The following is a 23214-nucleotide window of genomic DNA, read 5'->3' on the forward strand; positions in this document are numbered from 1 at the left end:
TTTTTTAAAAAGGACTGCAGTTTTTCTGAAGTAATACTGCAGTTTTTTGGACATGAAAAAACTGCAATACTGCACATTTACTGCAGTTTTACTGCATTTGTACTTCATTGTACTGCAGTGTTACTGCACATTTACTGCAGTTTTACTGCATTTGTACTTCACTGTACTGCAGTATTACTGCACATTTACTGCACTTTTTTTTTATACTGCAAACCTACAGTTGTACTTCAATGTACTGCAGCTTCATTGCATTTGTACTTCCGTACAAAAATAACTGCAGTAAAACTGCAGTACAGTGAAGTACAAATGCAGTAAAACTGCAGTAAATGTGAAGTAATACTGCAGTAAATGTGCAGTATTGCAGTTTTTTCATGTCCAAAAAACTGCAGTATTACTTCAGAAAAACTGCAGTAATTTTTTCGGAAGGGAAGTTTGCGGCATTAACATTTAAATGTAAAAACCATGGGGAAATATATCTTTACTTTGATTTTGCAAGATCTGTATGATTACTCGTACCCAGTGGCGACTCTAGAAACAATATATGGGGGGGGGCACACAAGATACCACAGTCAAACTGGGGGGGCATTAATAATTTCCACCATTTAATCATACTACTGAAAAAACATATATATATATATATTAGCCCCTGCTGCCCATATATATTAATATTAGCCCCAGTTGCCGATATATATATTAATATTAGTCCCTGCTGACTATATATATAAATATATACATAAATATTTGACCCTGCTGCCGATAGCAGGTATAGATCAACACATTAACACACAAACCCAGCTTTGCATGTATAGATCAATTGAAATTCACTTGTGATCTCAGCACTGAAGGTATATATCAAATCAACAGAATCAGACATACAAATCCTGTATTTGCAGGTATACAATAATAATATATGAAATGTAGCATCGCAGGTATAGATCAAATAAATACATGGAAGCAGCATTGCAGGTATTAATCAACTGAACAAGACATACAAACCCTGTATTTGCAGGTATACATAAATAATGTATGGAAACATAGCATAGCAGATATGGATCTACAGAATAACACAGAAACCCAGCTTTGCAGGTGTAGATCAATTGGAATTCACATAAAAACACAGCATTAAAAGTATATTTAAAACCCCCTAAATTACAGGCATAGATCACAGGTTGCACACCCCAAAGCAAGCCCTGGCGTCCACACTGCCCACATAGAACCTGGCCAGCACCCAGATAACACACATAAGATTTGCCATCTTCGTCCCATATACACCCTGCCTGTGCCATCTTGGTCCCCAAGGCTCAAACATCCTGCTAGTGCCATCTTTGCCCTTCCACAATTATACATCTATGATACACACAAACACATTAACTCATGCTCTCCCTCATTCAGACAATTCATCCACATATTAACTCATGCTCTCCCTCATTCAGACAATTCATCCACATATTAACTCATGCTCTCCCTCATTCAGACAATGCTCTCCCTCATTTGATGCGCCAAGGGGTGTAGTTCTTGCAAATGTGTACTTTTTGTGCCATAATTTAACTTCCTATGTGAGCAGTAATGCCACGTCAAGGCTTCAACCCTAATTACTGATCATTCACACACCTTTCATATCTCCATTCACTCGCAGAAGCACACACCACACTTTCCATACATTCACTCACAGAAGCACACACCATTCTTTCCCCTTACAATCCCAAAGAAATGATGGTAAATGATGGTAAAATCACTTTTACAGCAAAAATAAGTCTTGCAGTAAAAATGCAAGGTGCTGCAGGGATGAGTTGGTTACTCACGTACCACACAGGCTAAATGGCTGATTTTAATAATATTTGCAGTTCATCAGGATTTCAAAAATTTGCTTCCCTCAACCGTTGGCTAAATTTAACCCCATGATCAAAGGGATCATAGGATTAAAAATTAGTATCGGCCATTTTTAAAAAGGGAATGTGACTTTTTATAGCTATATGATCGCTGTGGTAACATTGGCTACCACAGTGATCATTTAGCTAGAATACTTAAACTTTTTTTTTTTTTAAAGTTAAACTACTTTATGTTTAAATAATTTAATTTGGGGGTCTCTAGGCAATTTTGATCTTTTTTTATCTGCCTTTAGAGACCCCTAAATCATTTTTTTTTACATTTTTATTTTTTTAACTTAGTATTTTTTATTCTTATTTATTATTGTTTTACAAGCTATATGGATACAGGCATCTAAGCAGCATGCCCCCATACCTCTTTAACTGACAATTGTCAGTTGTTAATAAAGTTGCGCGGTGACGTCATCGCGTCATTGCGCGAGACGTCACCGGCCGGATCAGGTGGCCCCGGTGATGCCCTTCAGTTTGAGGGGCAGATCGCCGGGGTAGGTGGTGATGGAGGTCCACAGACCTCCATCAAGGTAGGGTAGTGCTAGTGACGGCATGGTGCCGTCGTTAGCACCTGACTGGGACTGCTAGCGACGGCACCATGCCGTCGTTAGCAGTCAAGGGTTTAAAGTCCCATTGCGGGACTGTCCTGGGTGGCTCCAAATTCGGTTGGGGGGCAACAGGGGGGGAAGGAATATCCTAGGGGGGGCAATTGCCCCCCCTTGCCCCCCTGTAGCGACGCCACTGCTCGTACCCGTTATCTCATCTCTGCCCAGCTGTCACTTGTTGACTGGTTCAGAAAGCCTTTGTAAAGGTGGTTGAAGAGGAGGAAAGAGAACTTTGGGACAGCAACTTGATTAGATTTTGCTGATCCAGTCAACAGCTACTCACAATTTCCGAATGCATGTTGTGAACCTGTTAATATGTTAATAGGTATTTTTGTAAATCAAATTAAATAAAAGAAATATACAGTTCCTGCACTTTTCATAAAGGGAAAATGAACACAATATTGAAATTTAATCACAAGTAAAATATGTGATCCAATCACGCATTTACAAACAGTGGATACACAGGATTTTTTGGTCTAAATTGCATTCATATTATTTTGAAGGTATCACAAGAGCAGTACGAATGTAATTTTTTGATGTAGAGTTTCTTACAGTTTGAAGATCTAGCTTATGCCCAAGTCAAATCTCAAAAGATATGCGCAATGAATTATTAAACGAATGAGCTTCATTTGGCATTTGTAGGTGACATCTTCCATTCATGTTAGGGTCTATCACTTATCATTTATTTAATGTTCTGTTGTGGAATACCAAGCAGATCACCAAAGTTAAATGTTTCATGGCAGAATTGAGATTAAATCTGTACTTGAAAGTTGTTGTCCATTAATGTTTACAAAAACCATGACAAGGCATGGATTTGCACAATGACTACATGTTTTCTGTGCTCCTTTTTCATGCATTTGCTGAGGCAAAAGTATATAGGACAGCACTAGATGACTTGTAATTTCAATTGTTTTCTCTGTGGAATGTGTATAAAATGTCACATTATTATTAAAAGTCTTTATTATTATTGTTATTTATTGATTTATATAGTGCCATCAAATTCCGTAGCGCTGTACAATGGGTGGACAGGACATAACAAGTAGTATGTAACATAACAATTTGACTGACAGAGACAACAGGTGAGGAGGGCCCTGCACAAACGAGCTTACAATCTAGAGGATGCTGATCCACTTAGCTGGAGGTGCCCTCTGGGATAAGTAATATCATTAACCGGGGCCTTCACTATATTTCCACCATGTTGCGGTTGCATCATTACTTTTATATGGCTTCTTCCATGTATGACAGTTAATCACTATCTCTTTGAATCTGCTGTAATAATATACTGATGAATGCATTCAAAAAAGTAGTTACAAAACAAACACTGAATTATATTATAAAAAGTAAACAGTATATTTTGTGCATGTCTGCTAAGTTGCAAAGAGTACAGCTTTAACAGCAGTTGTTACCTCATAGTTCTGTGATGCAATAAACGCAAGCTGGGTGTATGTGTGCAGGACAAAGGCTCAGGCCACCACTTTACTGGATTGATAGAAGAAGGAAGATGAAGCTGGTAGTTTTGTTCTTTTTTCTGCTGGTTGCAGGAGTCTGTCCTGCTCCGCTGCCTGCTAATTGGCATGATGATTAAGGCAAGTTGAAGACGGTACCAAGCACGCCTCCAAAGAACGGCCAAAATGAACTGGATGTGAAATGGATTGCTGTTTTAGCATCAGTGAACCTTGTGTCATTTTGCCTTTGCTGCTGCCTGCTCGGATTCCTGATCTACAAATATAAAAATTGGAATCCAAATAATAATGGCAGCCTGCATCAGACCCCCAGAAGAGACGGTCCAAAAGCATGCGCCTTCTTACAGTCAGTCTTCTTTTCATAATAAGGAGATTTCACCTGCAGTTTCAAAGGTTGTTTTATTCTGGTGCGTATACTTTACATAATATAATGATATAATCATTATATAAGGAATATCATGGGAGAGAGAGAGAGAATGGATACAATGCATGTCAGCGCTTTGTAGAAGCCCGATTGGCAGGCGAAACGTGTTGGTGATTACATTGATTATGTATCGAGGAAGAGGAGTAACAGCACAGCCTACAGAGGGTTACCAGCAGCTTTTGAGAAATCTGAAGGGACTTCTATACTACTACTTTTTTTGGTTGTGTTTGTGAGGCTCTGAAAAGTCTGCTCACCGCTCCACTTTGTGAGCATTGCATTTTATGTATTTGTTTGTTTTACAAGAATAAATATGTATCCTTAAGTTCTTCACCTGTAAGTTGTTTTTTTTAACTTTATGTTTAACCCTTGATGCTATATGCGCATGTCATGCTCCCTCCTCTGTGAGTAATATTCCTTGGGGGATTTTTTGTGTTTATTTATACAGGTCGGACAAGTATAACCGACTATTTCGAACTATTTTTTTTTTTATCATGTACATGTGACATGTACCTTTTTTTAAAGTATTTGAATGCCTGATTATTCCAAGAGGCTAATGCAAAGCCCATGAAGACAACCCAGAATCAAAACCCCTAGTTATTTGTATTATGTTCTAAAATCTAGATTAAAACAGTAGAAGAAAGTCTGATCAAAGATAGAAGCAAATAGTAACCACTCTCCTTCTACAATAAAAAAATATATATATACCAGCATGGAATATAAACATAACGAAAAACATATAGGAATAATAAGGAGGGTTGAATTTTATGTCAAAGAACATACTTTATGAGGCTTGGAATACCTTGCAAAGTGAGTTATTACAAAACATTTTCACTTATGAAGATGTCCTACATATATAAGTAAAAATAGATGATAACCTTAACCTTGCATCAGTCTGACTGTCATGACCGGATATCTCAGGAAGTCCTGTATAAAGCATTTAGCGGGATTTCTTGAAAGTCACATTACTGATTGAAATATGCATTATGCAGGGCAGTTCAGCCCCTTTTTGCTGAGAGTTTTACAGAGATTGTCCATTATAGTGCATGGTGAAGTAAGGGATTTGAAACCACCACTCTCCCACAGCCTCTCTTTCCAGCTGCCACTTAAGTGAATAAACTCCTGTCTGTTCATACTACTGTTGACTTGTGTTTTACGAGGATGCTAAAACAGTGAGTGACCTGCAGGTGCAGCTGTGGATCAGTCCACCTCATTTGGTGCAATGAGAGGCTCAGGAATGAGTCTCTGGGTCCTTTCACACTCTCCTCTGTTCCTCATGATGATGACACTAGAGCAGCAGCTGGAGACTCTGTTTATTCATGGATGGTGTGAGCAGATGCTGGTGGTGATCTAGCAGATGGTGGAGCTGAATGTGATGGTGTTGTGAGTCTTCTTAATGTAGGGTCTCTTAGGGGAACATGTAGGATGTAGAGTGGTTATGGGAGCAGGCCTCAGCCGTGAGAGGGATATGGCCATGGTGCATTCGGCAGCCGGTGAGGTTGGGGTCACATTGGTTGGCAGAAGAACCGGTATTGGTAAAAGATGTGAACACTACAGCAGTGCCTTAAGCCTTTCATGGTATAGATCAGGGGCGTCCAACATGCGGCCCGCGGGACCTCGGGGTGCGGCCCGCGTGAGATCGGCAGCCAGGATCACAAGAGCCCTGCTGCTTACTTGTGGGAGGGTCTATTCTCTGCTCCAGTCCTGCCTCCTCTGTGGGGAGAACGAGGGAGGCCGCGCCCCCTGCTGAAGTCTGTGATCGGCATTGAGTAGTGATGGGAAGTTCGGATCATTTCGATTCGTTCACTGAAATGATCCGATTCATGATCCGGATCTTCGGATCACTCAGTGTGCCTGCACGGAGTTACTGTTTTCCAGTAACTCCGTGCAGGCACACTAACGATTGGCCCCGCCCCTTTCATTATGAATCCTCCCCCCTGCCTCCAGTGATGTCAATGAAGGCAGAGAGTGGTTCAAAGATTCGGATCTTACAGGGATCCGAATCTTACAGTGATCCGGATCACTGTAAGATCCGGATCATTGTAAGATCCGGATCATTGTAAGATCCGGATCATTGTAAGATCCGGATCTTTGAACGACTCTCTGCCTTCATTGACATTCTAATCATTCAGAGAATGTCACCATACTGTTATAAATAATACATTAATAATCACTGCCCCCAGGATTTACATTCCCCTTTACCTGCAACTGCACCTTAAGCTAACTTTATTAAATTAATTAAATTAACCCTCACCATTAAATTAACCCTAAACACCCCATCAACCATGACTACCCCTAAAATTAACCCTTAACACCCCATCAACCATGACTGCCCCTAAAATTAACCCTTAACACCCCATTAACCATAACTGCCCCCAAATTAACCCTAAACACCCCATTAAGCATAACTGCCCCTAAATTAACCCTAAACACCCCGTTAAGCATAACTGCCCCCAAATTAACCCTAAACACCCCATTAAGCATAACTGCCCCCAAATTAACCCTAAACACCTCATTAAGCATAAATGCCCCTAAATTAACTCTAAAGACCCCATTAAGCATAACTGCCCCCAAATTAACCCTAAACACCTCATTAAGCATAACTGCCCCTAAATTAACACTAAAGACCCCATTAAGCATAACTACCCCCAAATTAACCCTAAACACCTCATTAAGCATAACCGCCCCTAAATGAACACTAAAGACCCCATTAAGCATAACTGCCCCCAAATTAACCCTAAACACCTCATTAAGCATAACTGCCCCTAAATTAACACTAAAGACCCCATTAAGCATAGCTGCCCCTAAATTATCCCTAAACACCCCATTAAGCATAACTTCCCCCAAATTAACACTAAAGACCCCATCAACCATACCAATTTATTAGGTAATTTATCTGGAGTACATGCAATTAATTTAGGGGCAGTTATGGTTAATTGAGTATTTAGGGTTAATTTCAGGGGCCGTTATGGTTAATGGGGTCTTTAGGGTTAATTTCAGGGGCCGTTATGGTTAATGGGATCTTTACGGTTAATTTCAGGGGCAGTTATGGTTGATGGGGTATAAGGGTTAATTTTATGCTGATGACTGAGGGTTAATTTAATTAATTTAATAAAGTTAACTGTAGGTGCAGTTATAGGTAAAGGGGGGCAAACTCAGGGGAATCTAAATCCTGGGGGCAGTGTGAACATTATTAATGTATTTATTTATAAAAGTATGGTATCAGTAATATTCTCTGAATGATTCGAATCTCTGTAAGATTCGGATCCTTGTAAGATCCGGATCCCTGTAAGATTCGAATCATTTGAATCTTCGGATCATTCGACTCTTCGGATCATTCGACTCTTTGAACGACTCTCTGACTCTATGAGTCATCGTTCCTGTGTGAATTAATGAGCTGTAACCTGACCCCAGAGTCTGTGTCTGAGTGCTCTGCAGATGACTCACAGCTCTAGGATCAGGTTACAGCTGCATGATTCACAGACTGAACCGCTACAAATGAATCGTTCAGTCTAGTGAACCGATTCATCCGGATCACTAAAAAGAACCGGATCAAATGAACGATTCGTTCATGATCCGGACATCACTAATTGAGAGAGCTGTAGTGCAGGTAAGGGGGTGGGGAGGGTGTTTGAATGAGTATGTCTGATTGAGGGAATGAATCTGTGAATGAATGAATTTGTGTGTGTGTGATAGCATGGATGTGTAAGTGCTGGAACCTAGGCATGATGGGACTGTGATTGCGGTTAACAATCCCACTCCTATCATGCCAAGTCAGCCAGTACATGCTGAAACCTAGCTAGCTGCCCCCTTGTGTATTGATGCTGCCAGCAGTATGGGGTCTGCACTTGCAGCCACCCTGTACCAGCATGTACTGGCTGACTTGGGATGATAGGAGTGTGATTGCTAACAGCAATCTGCTAACAGCAATCACAGTCCCATCATGCCTAGGTTCCAGCATTTACTGGTTGCCTGGGTATAAAAAGAGTGTATTTGCAGTTAGCAATCACACTCCTATCATGCCAAGTCATATTGTTGATTTTTTTTGTCCAATTGTGGTGTGTTACTTTTAATAAAAGCGTGGTTACACACTAAAATTGGACAAAAAATACAATGCCCAGCCAACCAGTACATGCTGGAATCTGGGTATGCCTGAGATTGCTGTTAACAATCATAATATATAATTTTTTGTACAATTTTGGTGTGTAACTTACTTTTATTAAAAGTGTGTGGGAGGTCACTTTCAGTTTCAGCTAAGTGAACCCTGAATTTTCGGTTTTGGTCCAGATTTTCATTTTAGTGCATCGCTAAAATAAATAGAACTATTTTATTTTTACTTATCCAGAATCCTGAATTTGTAGTCACAAAACTTTCTAGGCCCAGAAATCAGTGAGAGGAAAAGTAAAGGTTTTGTGTCATTTACTTTATTTTAATCTTCATATTTTATTAAAGGCCATATTTTCTCACAGTGAAAAATGAGTGCGGCCCTCGCACGGATACAATTTTAATGAAGTGGCCCACTGCAGAAAAAACTTGGACGCCCCTGGTATAGATGTTGGTGGTCATATAAGTGATGTACAGGCCTGTGGTTCTGGCTCATTGCTCCCCTCATGTGTATCCCTTGCTGATGACAAAGGTATAGGCAATACATAGGTGTTTTAATAAAAAAGAAGAAAAGCACATGCTCAAAAACCCTAAATCACAGATCACTACAGGGTGACCAATATAACATACATACAGGGCCGGCCGAAGACTTAACGCCGCCTGGGGCGAAGTTTAAAACATAGCCCCCCCCCCCCCCCCCCGCCGACGCCGGGGGGGGGGGGGGGGCGGCATTTTAAACTTCGCCGACGCCATAATCTACGTTTCCTCCCCCCCCCCCGGTACTTACCTTTAAACAGTCCTGCGGCGAGTCTCCCTGCTCTGCCACGGTGCCGGCTTGTAATGCTGAGCGCCGGAAATTGACGTCACTTCCGGCGCTCTGCATTACAAGCCGGCACCGGGACCGAACAGGGAGACTCGCCGCAGAGGAGAGAGAGAGAGAGGGGCGCCGAGCGGGTAAGCGAAAACCACTCGGTGCCCCTCTCTCTCTCTCTCCTCCGCTTCAAAAAAAAAAAAAAAAAAAAAAAAAAAAGCGCTTGGGGCGGCAAAGTGCCGCCCCTTCTAAAGTGCCGCCTGGGGCAATTGCCCCAGTCTGCCCCATTATAGGGCCGGCCCTGCATACATATAAAACATAAACATATAGTAAAACGTTTGCAAGTGAAGAACTCGAAGCAAATCCGAAATATTTATTCCTAAACAAAAAATGAAAATGTAAGGCTTACAAATTGGAGTGGTAAGCACACCTTTCAGAGGCTCACAAACATAGCCGGAAATTAATTAGTAAACGGGGCTTGTAATGTCTTGGACGTGTTTCGGTTACTCCTCCAGTTTCTGGATAATCGCTGTAATCACACTCACGTATTTCGGCTGCCAATCAGGTCTGTCCAATGTGCTGACGTGCATAGTATATATATATATACTGTCCCCACTCTATATATACTTTATACAACAGTATATAAACTTTAAATTAAATATCTCACAATGCCACTGATTGACAAACTACAGCCTGTTTAGTTGAGGAAGTTAGTAATGCTACATTATGTCCATTTCCTTGTCACCTTCCCAATAATTGTGCAAAGTTTGGAACATTACCTTACCACCACATAAACCAATTCAGCAGGAACAATTTATTGGCAGCCATGGTGATAGAAGCATGCTTCACACTAACTGGGGCCTTCACTATATTCCCACCATGCAGTGGCGTCGGCAGGAGGGGGCCATGGCCCCCCTACATCATGCTGTGCCCCCCCGTGTGCCCCCCTCAGTTGAAACGCCGTTTTTTTTTTGGGGGGGGGGGGGGTTTTAGACGCTTTGGAGAGAGAGGCGCAGAGCAGTCGCTGAGGAATACATTTTCAGCAACCGTTTTCAGGCACCTCTCACTCTTCTCTCCGAGGCCTCTGCTTTGGTCGGGGGTACCGGTATTTCAAGAATATTATGTCATATCCGGCGCTCAGCAGTAAAGCCGCGCACACTGCGGCAGAACAGGGAGACAAAGGTCTCGCAATCCTACCGCTGGAATTCTATAAGTTAAGTGAACTTCAAAGGGGGAGAGGGTAGAAAGTTAGGAGGGGATAGATAGGGTAGATAGGGAGTGAGAAGAGGTAGATAGGGAGTGAGAAGAGGTTGACAGGGAGTGAGAAGAGGTAGACAGGGAAGAAGGGATTGAGAAGGGGTAGATAGGGATTGAGAAGGGGTAGATAGGGAGGGAGAGATGGTAGATAGGGAGGGAGAGAGGGGGTAGATAGGGAGGGAGAGAGGGGGTAGATCGGGATTAATGTGTGGATGCATTAATGAATATGTGTAAATAATAAATGATTGTGTGAATGCAAGTGAATTAGTGAGTTACTGTAAACGTGTTTGTGAATCATAGGTGTATTATTGATTTGTCAAAAAAAGCAAAGATGGTATAAGCAGGGTGTATAAGCACGGGGGACAAAGATGGCACAGGTAGCGTGTTTATGGGACAAAGATGGCGTACATCCAGCTGTTTGGGGACAATGTTGACTCATGCTGGGCTCTTTGGCGACAAAGATGGCACGTCCTATGTATGTGTAAGTTGGGTGCTGGTCACGTTCTATGTGTGCAATGTGGAGACCAGGGTTGTCTTTGGGGGGTGCGACCTGTGATCTGTGCCTGTAAGTTAGGGGGTTTTATCTATACCTTTAATGCAGAGTTTATATGTAATTTCCAAATTATATATACCTGCAAAGCTGGGTTTTGTGTTATTCTGTTGATCCGTATCCGCGGTTTCCATACATTATTTATGTTTACCTGCAAATATAGGATTTGTATGTCTTATTCAGTTGATCAATACCTGGAGTGCTCTTTCCATATGTTGTTTATTCGATCTATACCTGAACTACAGGGTGTAAGTAAAAGAGCGGTATGGTTTAGTGAATGAGGGGACAAAGGGACTCTGGGGATGATTACAGGGGAGAGGACCTCTCAATGTCACGGTGCAGTCAGAAGGACTGACTCTCACAGTCTTCCCCTGATCTGCAGTCAGTGTGGCAAATATATTTTTTTTTGGTGTGGTAGCGGAGGGAGTGATTGCATGCAAGGGATCATTGAGCGGGACCCAAGGAAATGCTTGAGTAGGGTCCAATTTTTTTCACTATAAAATATATTGGCAACAGGGTCTAATATTCATATATATATTGGGAGCAGGGGCAAATATTTATATATATATTGGCAGCAGGGGCAAATATTTATATATGTTTTGGCAGCAGGGTCTTATTGGCAGCAGGGTCTAATATTAATATATATTGGCTGCAGGGGCTATTATCAATAAATATTGGCTGCAGGGGCTAATATTTATATATATCGACAGTAGGGGCTAATATTAATATATATATTGGCAGCAGGGTATAATTTTTATGTATATCGGCAGGAGGGTATAATATAAGTATATATCCACAGCAGGGGCTAATATTAATATATATTGGAAGCAAGGTGTAATATTTCTATATATCGGCAGCAGCGTCTAATATTTATATATATATTGGCAGCAGGGGCTAATATTAACAAATGAAAAATAACTGCCAGTTCAGCTGTAATTTTGAAATCATATTTCAATCACAGCCTTTACTTGAAAGAGATAAGTACATACTATGTAGTTAAAAATGCACGTCTAACGAATATATATATATATATATATATATATTTTGTATATGTACCATTTTATAATTGGCCCCCCTACTTTGGTCCCTGCCCCCCTCTAAATATGAAAGCTGGAGACGCCACCATGTTGTGGTTGCATCATTACTTTTATATGGCTTCTTCCATGTATGACAGTTAATCACTATCTCTTTGAATCTGCTGTAATATTATACTGATGAATGCATTCAAAATCCTATAAGTAGTTACAAAACAAACACCAAATTATATTATAAAAAGTAAACAGTATATTTTGTGCATGTCTGCTAAGTTGCAAAGAGTACAGCTTTAACAGCAGTTGTTACCTCATAGCTCTGTGATGCAATAAAAGCAAGCTGGGTGTATGTGTGCAGGACACAGGCTCAGGCCACCACTTTACTGGATTGATAGAAGAAGGAAGATGAAGCTGGTAGTTTTGTTCTTATTTCTGCTGGTTGCAGGAGTTTGTCCTGCTCCGCTGCCTGCTAATCGGCATGATGATTACGGCAAGTTGAAGACGGTACCAAGCACGCCTCCAAAGAACGGCCAAAATGAACTGGTTGTGAAATGGATTGCTGTTTTAGCATCAGTGAACCTTGTGTCATTTTGCCTTTGCTGCTGCCTGCTCGGATTCCTGATCTACAAATATAAAAATTGGAATCCAAATAATAATGGCAGCCTGCATCAGACCCCCAGAATAGACGGTCCAAAAGCATGCGCCTTCTTACAGTCAGTCTTCTTTTCATAATAAGGAGATTTCACCTGCAGTTTCAAAGGTTGTTTTATTCTGGTGCGTATACTTTACATAATATAATGATACAATCATTATATAAGGAATATCATGGGAGAGAGAGAGAGAATGGATACAATGCATGTCAGCGCTTTGTAGAAGCCCGATTGGCAGGCGAAACGTGTTGGTGATTACATTGATTATGTATCGAGGAAGAGGAGTAACAGCACAGCCTACAGAGGGTTACCAGCGGCTTTTGAGAAATCTGAAGGGACTTCTATACTACTACTTTTTTTGGTTGTGTTTGTGAGGCTCTGAAAAGTCTGCTCACCGCTCCCCTTTGTGAGCATTGCATTTTATGTATTTGTTTGTTTTACAAGAATAAATATGTATCCTTAAGTTCTTCACCTGTGAGTTTTTTTTACTATATGTTTAACCCTTGATGCTATATGTGCATGTCATGCTCCCTCCTCTGTGAGTAATATTCCTTGGGGGATTTTTTGTGTTTATTTATACAGGTCGGACAATGTTTTTTTTGTGTTTTTCTTTTGATGATTGAAAAATATAACCGACTATTTGGAAGAATTTTTAAGATTTTTAAAAATATAAGTACTCCACTATTTTAGAAAATCAAAACCATTCATAAATCATTTGTAGATTAGTGCAAATGGGCCAAAAACCACATTTTTCAGTTAGTTTTATGCCCATTCGTTTTCAGGCAGTGAATTACCTGCCCTTCCTTCCGTTCGGCTGAAAATTAGGGGGCATTTTTAATTTGGGGATTAAATTTGTTGCCCGGTGCCCACGTTCACTTTCAATCACTTTTCTCACACTGTCACTCACTCTTTCACGCTCTTATTCACTGTCTCGCACTCTCTGCCAAACCATTTCTGCTTCTGCTGACCACTTGTGCATCTTCTCTTCTCCCTTCTCTTTTCTATCTTCTCTATTCTATCTTTAATCTTCTTTCTTTGTCAGCATCTCTGCCAACGTCCACAGGGCTGTACCAAAAGCACCATCATTAAAGTCTATCAACGGTAAAAGAGACATTAAAGCATGTACCTGCTTCAAGTAGTGAAAGTACCACAGATTTAGATCTGCCGACATGGTGGTTTTTTGTTATTATTTTCAATGGCTAACTGTGCCATCTTTACTGTGAAGATTAAAAAAAAGAGAATTTAAATAAGATGTGAGCATTAAATGTAAATGCAGTAGACACCCTGCAGTGATGCTTCTTCCTCCAGAACGATTTGAAATGATTGATGATTTTAATTACTAAAACAACACATACATTACATTGTGAATAATTACAGGGAAGATTATTCAGACATTGAAATTGAGAATATTTACTATCCCCCAATGTTTATTTACATTTGCAACACCATGCACCGAAAAAGAAAGAAACATAAATATTTTTGGACAGTTGGATACTTCCTATAGAATAACTAGTGGTGCCCAAAACGGAAACTTAAAGATTGGGTCTTAAGTGTTATGTATAGATCCAGTATAGTAAATGTGTAAAGCTGCTATTGCATGGTTTGACTACAGGGTGAGGGGTGACAAACTATTATAGGCAACTTAAATACTCTGTGACTGTATTTCTTAATGTGTATGTTCCTTATCCTTTTTCTCCTAGGAAGTTTTCTTTTATCTATGGTTATGTTTTATAATTTGAGGATTTACTGCATTTGTGTACTTAAGCCATTCATGCAATCTTCAGCAGATCCATTTCAATTTGATCAATGATGACTGTTTCGCTACAAAGTTTTTGTCCCAATGCTCACATATATCAAAAACTATGATGTAACTCTCTGTTTTACTCTTAATTATTACCATTGTGTTCCCTTCATGTGGTTTATTAGACTATAGTGAACTTTCATACACAGAAAAACACCATACATTTTGGAAAAATCAACATTATAATATGTTATCAATATGTTAGCAAACTAGTACTATATTAGAACGTGTCACTGTCTCTAAAATGGTTTCATGTGCTCATTAAATATATGAATATGGTATATTGTGTTAATTTTCAGTTGGTTCATCAGTTAGTACATTATTTTGATAATACTTAACCATCCACATTGTCTCTTTAGCACAGTACTTTGTATTTTCCAGCACGCAGTTGAACTCTTCTGATATGGTTGCTCATCGTATAAATCTTTGTAGCATGTTCTATTACTGGTGCAGAAAACATAAACTAGCAAGAACAGGGTAACTGATCAAAATGCCGGTAGCATAGTTGTTTAGCTGTAGCTGTAGTTCTGAATACACTTAATTCCATCACGGGAAAATATATAGCGCTTTGTATATATATCCTTTCTGTTTCGGCTCATGATATTTGCAGTCCTGAAAAAGGAGGGGTGGATTGTGTTGCCATTACAATTTTTAACCATATACCGTACTTAAAATGTAATTTGTTTTAATCTTGATCTGTGTTATGAATAAATATTTTGACATATTAGGTACAATATATTGAACAATGCAAGGAATGTATTTAAAATTTAAACATGCAATATATATAGAACTACAGATCCCAAGCTTCGTGGTTAAGAAGTAATGGTATAATCTGCCAAAATACCAAATATTTTTATTATCATTCAAAGTGATACACAATCAACTAATAATATTGGCTCTCAACAGGACGCCATTATCAAAACCGTGTGTGTAAAAGCTGGGGTGTAAGGAAAACCCCGGGATCTGCTAATGTGTTGTAGCCTGTTTTTTTCCCCCCACTACGTTACTGTTGAAGTCAGAACCTAATACATTCTAGCTAATTACGAGGCATTTAAACGTTAAACTGAGAGAGTTTCTCTGGGTGGCTGGCAGTGTGATGAGTCTGTGCTCTGGGGTAGCTATATTTAGAGATATATTAATAATGCAGGAGGATTCTAGTGAACACTGTGAATCGGTTATGTCTGGAATGTATTTTTGAGGATTTGTGTTTTTAGATCTAATCACTGAGAAACCGTTCAGTGCGTTGTAAACCTACTCTACTAAGTGAAATTACAAACCAGGTACTGCTGTATAATTAAGTATATATTTGCATTGTAAGATTTTAAATCTGTTGGAGTCGGATTAGATATAATTGGATAAATAAATTACATTTATTTAGCTGAAAACCGATATAGGCTTCTCTGAGTGTCTTATCTCCTAGAAGAAAAATCTGTTTAGTAGATTCATCTTTTTGTTGTAGAATGCTGAGTAAATAGACTTTTAATTCACATTGATTTCGGACTATTTTGTTTCCCCAAGTGCTTTGATGCTAATGGAAGCTACTGTATATTGCTGGACTTTTTAATGAGACCAAATCAGATAGGGTTCACACATTAGCTTTTCTAGACATTCACTCTTGATTTCATTGCAGTTAAATACATTCCTATAATTGAATGAGTATGGAATTTTCATTTTTTCAGATATGCTTTTTTTTTGCCCGTAATAGCATTTTGTAATGGTTTAATAAAATGTGACCATTTAAGCAATCTCTTTAATGGCATATTCATATTAGTAAAGTAAGTGCTGTTCAACATAACATTACCTTTATTTATACAGCGCCAGCAGATTCCAAAACATAACCAAAAATAATAACGCTTTAGCTTCTAAGAAACCCGTTAGCTTTTATTACTGTAAAACATGACTCGAGACTAATGAAAGTGCTCAAGCTCAGACTATGCAAATTTACATGGAATCTGCAATCTATAACCACTGTGCGTTCTTGCTTGGGTTCCCTCTACTTCCGAGGAGGAAGAAATAACCTGACTCCCAGACACGTCCTTGTCTCATGCTGTTGCGGGGAACTCATTGTGTAAATGATGGGCCTGCAAACTAGAGCTGACTAAATCTTTTCACCTGAACTGCATTCAAGACATTTACAATAACAAAAAGAGACAAGTGTCCATACACCCAATATCTCACTCAGTCTCGTAACCTTTAACAGAAAGAACATTTATCATAAATGTATTCAAATTCTATATTTTGGTTACTTAAAATGTGCAGTATTTGCACATATAATGCACATATAAAGTTTATGCAGATATGTCCTGTTATGCATCATATTTCCTATTGAGAAAAGTACAACCCTGTGTGTTTTGTCTCGAAGCTTTTACATCTTGCAGTAGGGGATACAGATAGATACAGGTGACATAACAGGTCATTGCAAGCATGTCTTCCGTGGCTATATGAAATAGTATTGTTTAAACGAAAGCAGGCGGTAGAGTGTGTGACGGAGTGCTGCATCCATCTGTCTGCCAAACAACATTGGATGAATACTTTAAAATATATATATTATGATCTGGACACCTTAAACCTGATCAATACATGTTATAAAATACCCTTTCATTTGTAAGAAAAATAAATTCACATTGAGACATTGCAATTTTTTTTTTGCTTGAATTCTAGAATTTACTTATATTTATGTATTTATATTTAATAAACAGTTGATTAAAATGGCTGTGTTTTATATATCTGAAATCACTGGTAACACAATTATTTCAGCTGATGATGAGTATGGCAGTTATTGTCCCATCAAAGCAATGGAAGGTTTAACACAAAAGCATGACTATAAATGAATAATTAACATTTGCTCTAAACTAAAGCTAAGAAGTGCAGATTTAAGTCTTGAATGAGGTAAACTAATTCACTTTTTCCCTTCCTTTCCGGATCAGACATTGACGAATGCTCTGAAGGTTTTGTTCAGTGTGACAGCCGTGCTAACTGCATTAACCTACCCGGCTGGTACCACTGTGAATGCCGGGATGGATACCACGACAATGGGATGTTCTCTCTTGGTGGAGAGTCATGTGAAGGTCAGTAAAGAACAGAAGTGCTACAGATATTTTTATGTGATTCTCCTGTTAAAAGGACATTACCATTCTCATAATTATACTGTAATAATAATTATGTTTTGCCACCACAAATGCCGCTCTCATTGGTTTTGAATGCTACGCAAATTTATTTTCAGGCCAGGTTAGTGCATATACTTTCTCATTGTTCCCCCATCATTTTTGTCCTGCTTTCTTTCACAGTCATGCAATAATGTTACAGCAGTTTTGAGTTTTCAAGGTGATGGATATTTTAATGTGTAGGTCACATCTTTTAGCACAGACACACTAGTTCAAAAGATGTTAAATCTTCACACTAGGATGCTCATAATTGTTGTAACATTTTGTTTGGCTTATTCTAACTAGGAACAGAAAATTCTGTTTGCACTATACATTAAGAAAGACATACCTTATTGAGCGTCTCTTTCCAGAACGACTGTGCTGGCCCTGTGAAATGCTGCATATCTCAATAAACTGCCACAAATAAAATAAACTTTGACTTTAAAACATTTACACATATATAAGTTATATTTTGGATAACGAAGGAAACATTCTATCAGGCAGACTATATATATATATATATTGTTGTTATTATTATTATATTATTATTATTATTTTACAGTTTTGAAAGCCAAAACACCAAACAAATGTCTGAAATAATTCCTTTTTTTGCATTACATAAATGACTATAATTATAGTTGGAAGTGCAACCTCAGACCAGCCATTCTAGGCCAAAACCTAGCTGTACATTCAGCTGAAGGAGACGTTCCCAGATATTATAATATCGCCTACCATGTAATTTACTGCACATGTATTATATAACTATGTTACATTCATCCATTATTTTAGATCTGGATGATTTAGGCAGCTGTTTTTTTATGAGCACGCCTCTCCATTGGCATGATGCCAAGCGCCCCGTGTCCCCCTCTCATAACAAGTACACACAAACACTAACACCACAGTCTATCATTCACACAATCACCTAGCACAGAGAAGCTTCGGGTGTTTGTCACAATACGTCAACAATATGGTAACAATTGGCTGTGAAATATGTTTTTTTTTGATATAGAAGATTGGTGATCTGATATGGGTATCTTATTTTTTGAATAAAAGTTAAGATTTATATTGAGATTACACGCATCTAGTACCTCATTTTAGTTTGGACCTTTTGATGGTTCCACCTGATGTATCCATATTAGATAGTAGATAGATAGTGTATATTTTGTTGCAGTGGATAGAAAACCTCAAACTGACTAAACACACTTTAGACACATAAATCCGCTTGGTGCATCACTATCACCTTAACAATTTGTTTTTGCATTATTTGACAATAAAATAACAACCATTATCCTGACAAAAACATTTATGGTTCCAGGCTGGCAGAGTTTTAACAATTGCTCAGTAACATCATTGGTGACTACTTAGTGAGGAGTAAAATGTGGAAATGTGTTTAAGACCCAGACCAGGTCTGTATACACTTACCTTCTTGGCGTGGTAACCTCTACAGCTCCATGTTACCTAGTCTATGATCAGGGGCGTAACTAGAAACCTCAGGGCCCCAGTGCGAGAATCTGTTAAGGGCCCACCCACACCCCCAACCCATCTATCCCTTTCTCACTATCTCCCCTCTCCCTCCCTACCCCCCTTCTCACGATCTCCCCTCTCCCTCCCTACCCCCCTTCTCACAATCTACCCTCTCCCTCCCTACCCCCCTTCTCATGATCTACCCTCTCCCTCCCTACCCCCCCTTCTCACGATCTACCCTCTCCCTCCCTACCCCCCCTTCTCACGATCGCCCTCTCCATTTCTACCCCCCTTCTCACAATCTACCCACTCCCTCCCTACCCCCCCTTTGTAGGTCACTTACTGTCAACGCCTGTGTTGGGAGCGTGAGGAGTTTGTCTCGGGTGCCGGCGCTTCACTGCTGAATGCCGGCATATGACGTCATATGCCAGCGTGAAGCGCTGGCACCCGAGACAAACGCCTCACGCTCCCAACACTGCAATCTGGGCAGCGCTGAGGCAGGCAGCAGCAGCAGCGGGGAGCAGAGGCATCCTGGATTTCTGTCAGTCAGGGGGGCCCAAGAGTTGCCGAGCGGTCGTTTTCAGCAACCGCTCAGCCCCCCTTGGGCCTCCCTGACTGGCAGAACTCCAGGGTCCGGTCGCAGTCGCGACCCCTGCGACCCCGGTAGTTCCACCACTGTCCATGACGCCGAGTTGATTTAGTCCCGATGAGGTCTAATATATGACTCAGACTCTTTTCTAAGTATTTATTAGCTGAGAATGTGTCGATTTGCTTATGCACAGCCATGCAAGAGCTAGTTATTGATGTCATATTTGTTCGAGATTTATATATTCATGTTTGCAAACCTTTAGTGCTCTTATTCCGAGAAATGTCCTGTCTGAGAAGTATTTTAAAAAAAAACCACACTGAGTCTTTTTGGGTATTTAAAGAGAGGAACAAAATAAGAAAAATAAATAGTGGTTATGGTATACACCAAAATGCAAATCTTTCAAACATATTATTCTAATAATAATAGTATCTGTTAATACTAATCAGATAGAAGCTGAAAAGATACTTGAAAGTACAAATATTTAAATATGGATACTTATGGAGGGACTACACTGTATTTATACGAACTGGCCCAAGCATCTGGGGATAAAGGTTTGGCCCAAAGAGAGAAATCTAGAGAAATGGGCCATTTATACCTAGGAAATCTCTGACCTGGGGTGCTGTACTAAACTAGAGCATGCAGGATATTTTTTCATTAACTGAAATGTGATTAACATCATTCCTTGCAAAGGTTGGGACTGGCTTATTTCACAAACTTACTGATTTCAGGTTGGCAATAATATTGGTGGTAATATTGTTGACCAGTGATGTATTCATTATAATGAGATCCCCATTTGTGTCATGGTTCCCCTTTACATCATTGCCCCTGGTTGTTTAGGCTGTCTATGACAATTTTAATGAGTAAAGGGTAATGGAGAGGTTCATACAACTGGTATACTTTTGGATATATTTAATTTATTCAGTCTGAGATCTTACATCTTGGGAATTATGGTACGCCAATGTTCCTCCTAGACATAATATATGAGGGGTCCTCATGGTCTAGTAATGCATTATCTATATATTGTATATGCAGAGGTAGGGTTTACTTATCAATTGAAATCCGTTGAATATATTCTATAATATGAATATACATATAAATATGGTAAAGCTTATCCACCCTGAGAAACCAAGAGTCCTTCAATGTACCGGAGCTGGGATGAAGGGCAGTTTGATTAATGTGTTGCTAGAAAAAACAAATCTGTAATCCTGAAAAATAGCTTATGACCGAAAATGCCATTGGTTGTCTGCATTTAGATAATCTATTGATTTTTTATGCTAATAGGATGCCTAGAAATTGTATTATTAGCATTTTTTTTCTGTGATCGTATTCTTTTTTTCTCAGCTTGAAATATTGATTTCCCAAGTGTAAAAATTTATATTCTGTATCGGTCTAATTTTGCTTGCTATATATGACCCCTGTTTCTGAGATATTTGCCTGTTCATTATGATTGAGTGTGAAGGAAGAATCTGCTTTCAGATGACCTGGATTGGACTGTTCACTGTGCTCACTTAATTTATCTGCCTGTGTATAGCTTGTGCTTACTGGCATCTCTGATAAAGTGACAAAGCCAACATCCATCTTAGCATCTAAATCAAACGCAGGGTGTAAAAACCCAATTAGAAAGATTTAGTGTTGCACTTTACGGATGTAAATGTTAAGATCGTTCATATTGATTTAAGGAAACCAGAGTTAGGTTCCACATCTGGGGAAAAAAACAATTATGTGTGACATACTATAGAACGTTCTGACATATATATAACATTTAACATTTCTTCTGTGTCCATATTACAATTCCGTATGCTCCTTAGGGTCAGATGTACACCAATTTACTTGGCAACAGCGCAAACAGTAAAAAAGAGGGGGGTGTAGGTAGGGTATAGAGATTGGTAAAGCAAGTCTGAGGTCTGAGTTTGGTTCTCCCATTCAGCTGAGTCTTATCCATCCTGTCTCTTTATTACCTTTCTGGTCTGCTTTTGCTTCCCACTGAGCCAAAAGTTAATATCATCTACATTGGTCCATGTTCATATTCCATCTTACTCGTCAGTTTCTCCGGTATTGATCTACACAATGCATCCATTGTGTTAAACTGGTATTAATTCAAAACATCTATATGTCGAACGGAAAAAAATGTGTTGAAGAACAGGCAATAGATATGCACAACACATAGGAACATAGATAGTTCAACATAGACTATATATGTCTTACTGCTTTAAAAGTGGGTGGTGCAACCTGCCCTATGCAGAATATACATATGAACAAAAAACAAAGTTAACAGAAGAATTTTGTTTGTTGATGATACGTCTCTAGAATAATATATTGAGTAAACATCTGATGAGGCATCAGAATATATTTTTATGTAAATAGTTGCATTGAAAACGATAGGCAAAAAAAAAAACTTTAGATCTTTTTAAAATGACCTTATAATATAAGATTTCTAAAATTCTGTTTTAATCAGTCTACCAATAAACATATGTAATCATATATTTTTTTTAAATCTTTGTTAGGTGGACCAGAATTTGTTATGGTGTGATGTCTTCATTAGTGGGTATAATTCACAGGATGGAAAATGTGGTCTCAACTTAATCACTGTATAATGTCATTTACAGACATTGATGAATGCGCAACCGGAAGGCACACCTGCAGCAACGACACTGTTTGCTTCAATTTGGATGGTGGATTTGATTGCCGTTGTCCACATGGAAAGAACTGTTCTGGAGACTGTGTACATGAAGGGAAGATCAAACACAATGGCCAGATCTGGGTTTTGGAGAATGACCGCTGCTCAGTTTGTTCATGTCAAGTCAGTATTATAACTATTTTAATTATCCTAAAATACGTGGTGGTTAATCCAGGAGGTGTAAATGTATTGATATGCCATGTCAAATCAAATCTATTGATATGATGCCTCCTTAGCATTGACTTTGTAGAAATAATTGTCATGCTGAACGAGAGCGCTTGGTGAACAGTTTTAGAATTCATATAATGAACTGGAGTAGGTTTGTACTTAAATTTATTTTTACATATTTTCAAGAACAATTATTTTTTTCTATTCTGTTTCCTTGACAACAGACTGCACTAGTAATGTGTCGTCGCATGGTTTGTGATTGTGAAAACCCAACTGTGGACCTGTTTTGCTGCCCTGAGTGTGACCCAAGACTCAGCAGTCAGTGCCTACATCAAAATGGAGAACTCACATACAAAAGTGGCGACACTTGGGTACAAAATTGTCAGCAATGCAGATGTTTGGTAAGTATGTGATAGTGCTGCAGTTTTCCACTAATTAGCACAAATATGTACATTTATATAGGTCAGCAAAAATAATTATACTGCTTTTTCCCCCCACTTTAAGTCTTTAAAGTGGGGGTGTGGCCTATAATCGGGGCTTAGCGCAGGGATGTGCATTTGGTGTCACCCGACACCCGGGACATGCAGTTCTGGGGGCTGAGCG

At 39.3% G+C, this 23214-nt stretch overlaps 1 protein-coding gene across 1 annotated transcript in view; it reads left to right on the forward strand.

Moving 5' to 3' along the window:
• LOC149302761 (protein kinase C-binding protein NELL2) overlaps window positions 1-23214 on the forward strand; it is a 150340-nt gene that overhangs the window by 122882 nt on the left and 4244 nt on the right. The window contains exons 16-18 of the mRNA XM_089481970.1: window positions 17498-17638; window positions 22373-22566; window positions 22836-23012. Coding sequence (XP_089338096.1) covers window positions 17498-17638; window positions 22373-22566; window positions 22836-23012 — 512 coding nt within the window. The remainder of the gene's footprint in view (window positions 1-17497; window positions 17639-22372; window positions 22567-22835; window positions 23013-23214) is intronic.

Source organism: Sceloporus occidentalis, unplaced genomic scaffold, assembly GCF_023333645.1.
Source record: "Sceloporus occidentalis isolate IW3139 unplaced genomic scaffold, rSceOcc1.0.p SCAF_17, whole genome shotgun sequence".
Taxonomy (NCBI): Eukaryota; Metazoa; Chordata; class Lepidosauria; order Squamata; family Phrynosomatidae; genus Sceloporus; species Sceloporus occidentalis.